At 36.8% G+C, this 9,976-nt stretch overlaps 1 protein-coding gene across 2 annotated transcripts; it reads right to left on the bottom strand.

The window, feature by feature from the left end:
- Window positions 1-132: 132 nt before the first annotated feature.
- LOC137742091 (1,4-alpha-glucan-branching enzyme 3, chloroplastic/amyloplastic) lies at window positions 133-9,032 on the bottom strand. Of its 2 annotated transcripts, XM_068481837.1 has the most exons (21): window positions 8,623-9,032; window positions 8,357-8,428; window positions 7,964-8,028; window positions 7,120-7,797; window positions 6,494-6,666; window positions 6,311-6,400; window positions 6,034-6,109; window positions 5,158-5,265; window positions 4,461-4,551; window positions 4,163-4,264; window positions 3,493-3,595; window positions 3,039-3,176; window positions 2,841-2,912; window positions 2,614-2,718; window positions 2,262-2,339; window positions 2,074-2,184; window positions 1,691-1,771; window positions 1,502-1,606; window positions 1,129-1,214; window positions 931-985; window positions 133-735 (listed from the first exon to the last, which is right to left on the bottom strand). In XM_068481837.1, the coding sequence occupies exons 1-21, from the start codon at window positions 9,030-9,032 to the stop codon at window positions 703-705; spliced, it is 2,832 nt and encodes a 943-aa protein (XP_068337938.1). In that variant the 3' UTR covers window positions 133-702. The 2 variants fall into 2 exon arrangements, with proteins under 2 accessions (XP_068337938.1, XP_068337939.1); XM_068481838.1 differs by lacking the exon at window positions 7,964-8,028 and having other exon boundaries at window positions 8,623-8,763.
- Between the last annotated feature and the right edge of the window lie 944 nt (window positions 9,033-9,976).

The raw sequence follows: 9,976 nt of genomic DNA, 5'->3' as shown, positions 1-9,976 counted from the left end.
CAAGATGATGTCATCTGACATCCTAACAAATTCATTCAATCCGACGGTTGAAAATTATTGTATGAATAGCACCGCCATGTTCTTAAATGTTAACCTGTTAATTGTTATGTACTCCTGAAATTCTTGTTCTGAAAGAAATACTCAGATTATGAAGGAATATGCTTCTCTCAAGTCTTAACTACCAAATTTCAACACACACCCTCCCCCCACAACACAAAACGGCCGCTCGTCGGCATTTCCTCATCTAGAATTGACGTCCAGCCTAATTTATATATGTTGCATACTCTTCAAATTTTACCTCACACAAAAGGTACTCTCCCCCTTGTGGAGGTAGGGTGAGAAAAAGTTCAGCTTGAACCCTCTTCGCTGAATATCATAATTCCCGTCATCCAGAAGTTCAGCTTGAACCCTCTTTGCTGGACACAATGCATCGCTTCCTTGAGTTTAGTTTTGGGAGAAATAAGATCAGCAGCTTCGAATCTCCAAAAGAAAGAACCACGATAACGTGGAGGATATACCAATGCAAAGCCTTTCTTCTTGAATGCTTAAACTTCTTGTTAAACTGTGAGATCTCCCCATCAATGTCACTCGTGAAGGTGGTGAACAGCCATACATACTTTAACTTGATGGCCGGTAGGTAGTAGGTGCTAGCTTTCGTTCTTCAAAGTCAGCTTGCAATTTGCTTTCTGAGTCCAATACTCTTTATATTCTCAAGATCCGGCTTAGTTTGTAAACCTGCACACAAGAAATTTATCCAAATAAAAATGAACGTCGAAATGTAATCTAGTTTAACAACTACTTGATACATCACAAATTGAAAAAGGGGTTCTTAAGAATAGTAGCGCCAACCCCTAGCCATCCAAAGCACGGAAAACTAACAGCCACAAAATAAAATACTAACAAAAACAACGTGCAGAAAAATTGACCAACCTGGGCAGTCCTACTAGGCAGAGGCACTTCTAAGCAGTTTCGGAGGCCATCGACTCTGCAAGGACCAAGCACAGTGGTGACAAAACAACATCAATCATTGAATCAAAGAAAGTAACCAAAACTGAACTTAAAAACGCGCACGCACAAACGGGTAAAATAGAGAAGACAAGAAATATTGAAAAGGTAGTCAGTACTTACCTTTTGCTAATAGTTTTCCTAGAATATTGATCATCCTTTATAAGTCCCTGACCTCCATACTTTATTTCATCCGTATTTAGCACGAGCTGTGGTCAGAAAAGTAACAGGTTCATTAACTTGAAGCTCTACAGTTAGACAAATACATATAATTGCTTGACAAATACAATAACTGCTTGACATACACAGAAACATATATAAAAGATATATACATATAAAATCTCCAATATAAACTAGACTACTTAGTTCTTCAGTTTATGACCCTGAATCCACGTATTCATGCCAGCACACATATAATAAAAGAACACAATGCAAATTACGAGTTAGAAACCATATCTCTGACTTAAACTACTCAAAGCTGTTTGATAAAACTTACTTGATACTCTCCAGCCTCTTCTACGCCTATTCCGTATCCTTCATAAGAATCTGTTGGGTGAAAGTTGAATACAAATAGAAGGGTGCCTCTGAGGTAAGCTATTACCTGTAAATAGCAAAGAAATATCATAATCAGTAGAAGGCATAAAATTCTTTCCAAATGCATTATTGAGTTTAGTTTCACCCGTACCATGGTATTGTCATTCACATGGTGAATGCTCGGTAAAACTCTCGCAAGTACTCTTTCAGTTTCATCCAACTTCATCAAGTCCTAGGAAAGAAGGAAAGATAAAAATTACTTTGCTACCATGATCATCTCAAGGGATGTTTTAATCTCTCAAGAACAACGACCATTTAATACTTCGCAACTTCAAGTTGAAAATGTTAATGGTAAGGCGAAGAGCGAAATTAGAGAAACTGCATTTATGGGGGACTTTTTAAGTTATTAGAAATCTATACTAAACAGCTTTCAGCACTATTAACAACAGTAGATATAACAGAGAGAGCCACAAGATCACAACATGTAAGCATGTCAGGGCAACAAGATGGCAACAAAAAGTTAATAGTTGATACCTTATCAAAGATAAACAAGTTCCGATGCAATCCTTCCTTGGCAAGAAGATCCCACCTACGGTTGGCAAGAGCAAATGAGAAATTGTTGCTTGACATGGGGAACTCAACACACTGAAACATGAGAAAGATCATTAGTCACGTCTCACATGAAATAAACTTCTTGTACTTGCAGAAGCCAGTAACGTCACCTCTGGATGCCCAAATTCATTGCCCATGAAGTTGAGATAAGCACGGCCACTGATTGTCAAAGTAATTAACCTGATCATCTGGCTCAAGACCGAAATGTAAGTATAAATAAACAGACCAAACAGAAACATGAAATGAAAATAACAGCTTACAGAAGCAACACATTACATGTTGCAGTCATTGCAAGTGTTTCGCTAAACTGCAACTGCAATTACATGCAGATACACATTATGCATATATCAGAAGCAATGCATGTGTGGGATCATGTATGTATATAAAGCAGTACATAAAACTCTGTACTTAAGACTTTGATTATGACTAAGATGTATTTACACTAGCTGGTACATAGCATACCTTGTGCAAGGAACAACCTCTGAGCAGTAATTTATCCGTGTCTTGAGAACCATCCTTGATTTCACCAAACAATATCTCCGCAAATGACCGCCCTCCAGATATTGACTGATATGCAAGATTGTTATAATATGATTTAGCAAAAATCAAACACAAATAAATTAGAACAAGATACGGAATTTATGAGTAAGGTATGTCAATAGAGTTTTTGACGAGCAAGAGATTAATACCTGGTTGTGATTTTCAGCATACACAAGCATTTTATCAGCATAGTTTCTGTTGCCCATTAATGTGCTGACAATCTACAGTGTCGGTTAACGTCATTTAGTTTTCACTTTGTGGGATGGAAAAACAATCAGTGAATTAACAAGAAAACATCATGATCCCACTCGATTCTAAGACAATGTGTCACAGTTAAATGGTTCAACCTTACTCATGCTCCAATCATGGTCCGGAACATTCTCAAGGAAATTTGACCACGTCTCTGATACAGAGAGATTGACACAATAATCAAATCCCAACCCGCCTTGAGAGATGGGTTCACATAGCCCAGGATAGAAGGTTGCCTGGAAAATAAATAAACTATCACTCTTTAGAAGCCACAAAATACAGTGCATATCACTGAATAAATTCGACGAGAATATTATGTTTTTTGCCACCATTTTCAATGATGTTAATAAATCTGATCTTCTACTTGAAAACAAAGTTAGAACAGAATCAGTGGAGCTAACAACCCAATATGATCTGAACTCTTGAGCCCACTAGCAGCAACTATATGCTAATTTTCAAGAGCGTTCTATGAGAAAAATGCTATGTGAGTTTCTCTTGAAGGAGTTCTCATACTGTAAAGTGTAAACAACAATTTCAATATCAATTTCTTACATCTTCGGCAATTGTTATTATATTCGGATGGAGAACATGAAGTATCTCATTTGCCAAAATGAGGTATAGCAATGCGTCCTTGTCTACATATTGATTACAGTACCTGCCAAAGTATGAAGATTGAGTTTCAAGTTCATAGCTAGCATTCAATCATAAGAATAGTAGGAAGTTGAGTATGAAATAGCATATTATGCTCACATAACACAAGAATTTATATTTACTAGTTATGTTTTGTAAAACTTCATTTATTCTGCTTAGTGAATGTAATTCAACCACCCATATATTAACAGAAGCAGTTGAAATCTCTTCTTATATAAACCATAAAGCATAGATACACACACACACATATACACATATATATACAATTATGATAATACAATACTGCACGCCAAATCCCATAAACCGTGCACACGCACACACACTCACACACACACACACACGTACACTTATATATACAATTATGATAATACAATACTGCAAGCCAAATCCAGCTGGTTATACTTTAGTCATGTAAATATTGTTGAAATTCACTAGCAACAGCATAAGGATATAAGCCACATTTTGGAATGTTAAGATGCCTTTGTTTAAGGCCCAGAAAATTTGACAGTTCTTGTATCAGTGTAAATAATAACACAGTAATAAATTGTAGACGGTTCAATAAATGCCTTACTCCTCCAAGTCACCGGTAAAAGAAGCAAAACCATTGTGTGTGTACATCATCGATGAGAGTGAATGGAAATTAAAACCATCAATTTGGTACTCTGTGGCCCACCTGTAGAAAATTGCAATTATTGAGATACCATGCTCAAACCCAAAGAAAAACAGAAAAAAAACTTCCCAAAACAAAAAGAATAGGGGATAATGTGGTATTATAACACGGAACTAGGTGGTAAAATGATGATTGGTCCAAAGAAGCAACTCTACTAATGTTTTAAAACTTCAAACCATTCTATGAGCTTCACATTTACCAGTTCAAATTTGAGAGAAGAAAATGCAGGACATCCAGATCGCCATATTTAAACATTCTGGTACCCCAGTACTTGTGTTGTCCCCGTTTACCTGTAAAAGAAAATAGTGTATCATGGAACAAGATATATGAAATGAGAACAAGGGCCAATGCTGTCAAAGAGAATAAGCTTTTGGGTGGGATATTCTTTAGTACTTAAACAATTACATAGCCCGGTTTTGGCTGGTTTCTCTCCATACCTCATATATCACCGCAAATCTAACTCCTATTGGCTGTTAGAGCATTTGGAACCCGCTTCATTCAAGGTTTTCTTTTCGGCCTCATAATCAAAGCAGGAGGGTTATCTGCCTATTCTAACACTTCTTGGCCAATCAGTCTTTTAGGTTTGACAACCAGCTCCATAAGTTATTACTTTAAAAAAATGTATGAATCCATCCCACATCTCAGGTATGGTCACAAGACAAATGTCCATTGGTCCTTCAAGCATTTAGGTTCTCTTCTCCCATAACAGTCAAAACCAACCCAATCAGTATTATGTTGGACTGGCTCAGTTTTTTCTCATTTCAAGTAGTCCCAGTTAGTAATCATAATATATCTCCGGTTCAATGTAAATTGGGCACCGGATATGACACGCTTACTCCTAGTGAGACCTATCATACTGTCAATTACAAGCACAAGTAATATAAACACACACATACCTGTGTGGAAGTAGCAGTCATTTGTTCCGTCAAATAGTGACAATCCAACCATCTCATCTGCAGCTGAGTAGGAATGTACTATGTCTAAAAAAACCAGCAGTCCTAGTCCTGTAAATAAAGAAGGTAGGTTACAGTTTGTAAGCGTTAATTGTTAAATAAAAAATATGGTGGAAAAACATGTTGAAGAGACATTTTATTGATGCCAAAATAGTCAAGAAATAGCATTCCTTTTCAGGAACATTATCAGTAAGAAGCATGCAATGAAAATACTTGTTATCTATTCCTACTCTGTCCAAAAATACCAGCAGTCCTAGTCCTGTAAATAAAGAAGGTAGGTTACAGTTTGTAAGCGTTAATTGTTAAATAAAAAATATGGTGGAAAAACATGTTATTGACACCAAAATAGTCAAGAAATAGAATTCCTTTTCATGAACATTATCAGTAAGAAGCATGCAATGAAAATACTTGTTATCTACAAAGGCTAATGCCATTGACAGCCTATAGTGTCATTTTGTTCTACCAATGATTTTCCTTTCCTAAAAAGTTCAACAATAAAAGTGCTGATAGACAACTCTATGCTACACACGTCATTGATATAAATCCTTTGGAATTTACAAACAAGATGCAATCACCATACAAACCTAAGCTGTTACCTTTACATTTTGTAATCCGAAATTTTAGAAGCCAAGCTCAATATGTCACATGATAACAAAATAATAATAATAATAATATAATAATAGTAATGTTTAAGCAATTAAAATAGCTTTTGCATAAGCTAAACAAGCCAAGCAGGAATGACAACTAGTAAAGCATACATAAATCTTGAAGGTTACAGGTTAATGAAATGAATGGAATTAGATGAATGATAGTGATAACCATGTGCTTCATCAACCAACCGCTTGAAATCATCAGGAGTTCCATATCGGCTGCTAACAGCATATAAATTCGTGACCTGAAATCCATAAAAGTGTTTGATCAGTTTGTTGAACAGCCATGTAAATCAAGGATCAAGATCAAAGGAATTTTTTTAACAAATGCCTCTTTTCGTTGACATCATAATGATATGGATGTAACCAATGTAACCAACCCATTACAAGTCAGAAGTAATCAATCTCTAATCCGAGAACATAATAAGAAAGGATGGCTGACTCACTCTATAGCCAACAGTAAAATAATCTTTGTGCTCAATAACTCCCATCAGTTGGATCGTATTATACCCGGCCTCCTTTACATGAGGAAGGACCTGCAATAAACATAATGAGTGAAAAATGAGGAATTTGACTGCCCATAAAAGATATAGCATATTCAAATTGAAAATGAAAAATGCAGGAGTTACCTTCTCTGTGAAATCATTGAAAGAAGTCATTTTTGGCTCTGATCCACTTATGCCAACATGGCATTCATAAATGCGCAAAGACTTTGGCACTTTTGGGCATGAATTTTTCCATTTGTATGCATACTCTGGCGGTGGTTCCCAGTGTATTGCAAAAGCTTGCTCTCCTTCTGCCTCTGAAGGTAATCAAAAGAGCGCTTTGATAAGAAATCAATAAAGTACAGGAAACATAACATTCCTATATCTCTTAAAATAAATAATATGCCAGTACAAATTACGAAACAATGCACATAATAAAAAAAGGTTTATAAGATATCACCAAAAATATAATAACCTGTCATTGCCTATAAGAAACTCCTAAAGAAACCAAGAGGATGCTAGAGAGGGAGACAATGAGAGACAGACACACATGAAATTTATCCAGTTACAAGCAGGAAGAATAATCTACATAAGCCCCGATTGCGCAAAACATGGCGGTAAGTGGAAAATCTATTAACCTGATGCCAACTGTAATCTGAAATCAAACCTCTTGTGAAAGTCAAATAGCCACTGATTCTACATAAGGATCTTCAACAAAAGCATAGTGTTGGATGAACAAATTACGCTTAGCAAAAGAAAAGATAATTTACCTGGTTGCACATAAGTAGCCCAAGCAGGCACTCGTTCCAATGGCCCACTAGGAGTGTTAAAATAGACCCTGTACTTGCTCCCATGAGGAATGCATGGACTGTACTTTTTCAACCATGCCTTCCTTCCTTTGCGTGTCTCAAACCAATATGCCAAGGGAGGCTTCTTTCCTCGAAATTTTTCTTGTGACACAGGATCAAGCACGACATTGAAAATGTCGTACTCTTTTCCATTGTCAATCACATCATAACAAGGTGCGTTACTAGGTATATCATCTTTATGCTGTTCTTTCCAAGATTTATATCTAGTTTCTGCATCTGGTATTTCTTCAAGTTCCTCTAATGTTTGAGGACCATTAGGCCCAAAAATCTGCTCATATAACTTTGCTGGCATTTCAAAACGGTTCTTTATAAACCGGTCTTCTCCAGGTTCCCAATACTCATCATTTGCTTTCTTAAAGAGTTCCTCAATGGTAACACCACTGTCACCTTTATCATAGTCATCGATGTAGTTATACTGTTGAAAATAGAGCTCATCTGGTTTTTCTTCATCCCTCAACTTATCTTCAAGAATGATGAACCAGTATCCATAGTCATCGTGGCCAAAATGACCCTCTCTTGCACAGTTCTCAGTAGGGGACCACCTGTTGAAATCACCAACCAGTGCACAGTAGCGAGCACCTGTATTTGACAAGCTTATCATACACATATCATCTGGCAGATGGAAAGTCCAGACAACATTATAGTTCAGGCCACAGAAGCAAGTTTTTAATATGGTCCCGAACAATTGGTGATTAGTCATCAATTATAATTTACAAAAGAAAGAGGGTTTAGGCTTTTATTGAACCTGGAGCCCACTCCATATAGTCCTCTCTGTGTTCCGGGTGTCGATGCATACCCAATATCTCAAACCTAGAGGAAGAAAATGGCAATTACACCCTGAACCATAAACCTCAACCACCGAAGGGTCAACCAAATGAATCTCATTTTTGGTTTCAAATTCCATACATGATAAAATGAGGTTATAAGTTATAGCATCCTCAACTGTAAAACTCAAACATACCTGAATTAACCATCTAAGCGCATTTGAATGCAAATCCTCTTTAGTTAAAAGAATGAGGTTTCCATTAAAAAAATCAGACCACTAAATTAAGAGGATGAAGTTTAACTTAATCAATGCAGGCATTGAAAAACAAGTAAAATTGAACTGAATTGAATGGAAGTTAAGTTTGGAACAAACCCAGAAGCCAAATCCCGGAGATTGGCGTGACGATTGAAAATTTCATCAGTGAGGTCCTTCACGGATTTGTGTCTGCAAATTAAAACCAAATTACAAGTAATTATTTAAAAACCTAATGGAATTAAAAATTCTAATTTTAGCTTACTGCAGTTCTTCCAAAGTTAAACCAAGCACAGGTTATTAACAAGTTAACATCTCTACACTTCAAAGTTCAAATTTTTTCTACTTTCCCCATTGTTTTGGCCAATCAACTGATATGAACATACCTTTCACGGAGGAACTGAGCAAATTGCTTATGGGAAATGCCATGTTTGGTAAGGAAGCCAACTGGGTCGACCCCTTTCTCACCGTCAGCGACGCTTTTTTTCTTCTTCGGCGGTTTTTGTCGTCGCTTCGGCGGCTCTGTGGCTGAGCACGCTATCGGTGTTTTCGTGGGGAAGGTGATTCTTTGAGGTCTGTTTGGGAACTTAAATTGGAGAAATGTGCCGTTTGGGTAGAGAGAAAACTTGGTTGAAAGCAATAGGGAAGTCATGGAGAGGAGTGCTGCTGCTGCACGGAGAGAGAGGGGTTTTGGGTTTTGGGATAAGAAGGCGGGTACCGTGATTTGTCGTGCGAGAAGACAGAGGAGTGCTACGAAGAAAGAACTCGAGGAAGTATTTGAAAATTTTGAGTTCATGGGCCGGGCTAGATGAGCCGGCTCATATACAATCATTTCTCACAGTAAGACCATCTCCATTAATTTAAATGAGCCGGGCCATATAAAATAAGGGTTGTGATTTTCACACAACCCTTAACTACTTTTTTCACATCCCTTCATATTTTTCAATACTTAATTTGTATCCTACTATTTAATCTTTTATATATACCCCTTCCTATTTAATTTTTCATTAATTACCATCAAAAAGTAGGAAGGGTATATATGGAAGATTAAATAGTAAGATACTAATTAAGTATTAAAAAATAAGAAAGGGTGTGGGAAAAGTAGTTAAGGGTGTGTGAAAATCACAACCCATAAAATAATTGTTCATATTTTCGGACGACGCTTGCGAGCAAGAGATATCCACGTGTAGAGCTCGAGTGTACGTTTCTCTCACCGGTATAGTAATAATCAGATTCGAGAATTTAATAAGCTTTAGCTTTCTGCATAGTTACTTCAGGAGCAAGTTACAGGCATAGAAGGGCGAGAAAAAAAATCGATTGGATTCTTTAAACTTCAGAATTATATCGATTCATGGACGTAAAAGTTTGAATGATGTCATACTTCAGCACGAGAGATCATCTTTTCATGAGTAGAACAGTTCACAGGAGCGAGTCAAAGAGCCATAGAATCCTCATAGAAAAGTACTTCCATTTGTAATGCTTCAGGCATAAGCCTTTGAATAAAGATCATGATGGAGGTTTATTTAGCTCTATCCTTACTATTAGTAACTTCATTGGTTTCACATTTTTTGTAGTCAAGTAGAGATTTACAACTTGTACTCATATAAAGTAGTTTTTGTTTGAAACTCAGTGAAACTAAACTTGTTACAGTTTGACAATTCGCAAATGGAGGGAGCAAGATTTTGATTGGTGCTATAGGAGACTCATGAGCAAGGAGCAAGATTGTGATTGGTGTTATAT

This window comes from Pyrus communis, chromosome 8 (assembly GCF_963583255.1).
Source record: "Pyrus communis chromosome 8, drPyrComm1.1, whole genome shotgun sequence".
Lineage (NCBI taxonomy): Eukaryota > Viridiplantae > Streptophyta > Magnoliopsida > Rosales > Rosaceae > Pyrus > Pyrus communis.
The sequence above is the reverse complement of the archived record's forward strand: the minus strand, read 5'-3'. Positions and strand labels throughout refer to the sequence as shown.

Excerpts from the sequence above, each read along its gene's own strand:
- LOC137742091 (XM_068481837.1), bottom strand. The coding sequence starts at position 9,032 with ATGAACTCAAAATTTTCAAATACTTCCTCGAGTTCTTTCTTCGTAGCA. Across the intron at positions 5,266-6,033 it reads GTTGGTTGATGAAGCACATG|GACTAGGACTGCTGGTTTTT; the intron begins GTTATCACTATC and ends CTTTATTTACAG. Across the intron at positions 2,340-2,613 it reads GAGGTTGTTCCTTGCACAAG|ATGATCAGGTTAATTACTTT; the intron begins GTATGCTATGTA and ends GTCTTGAGCCAG.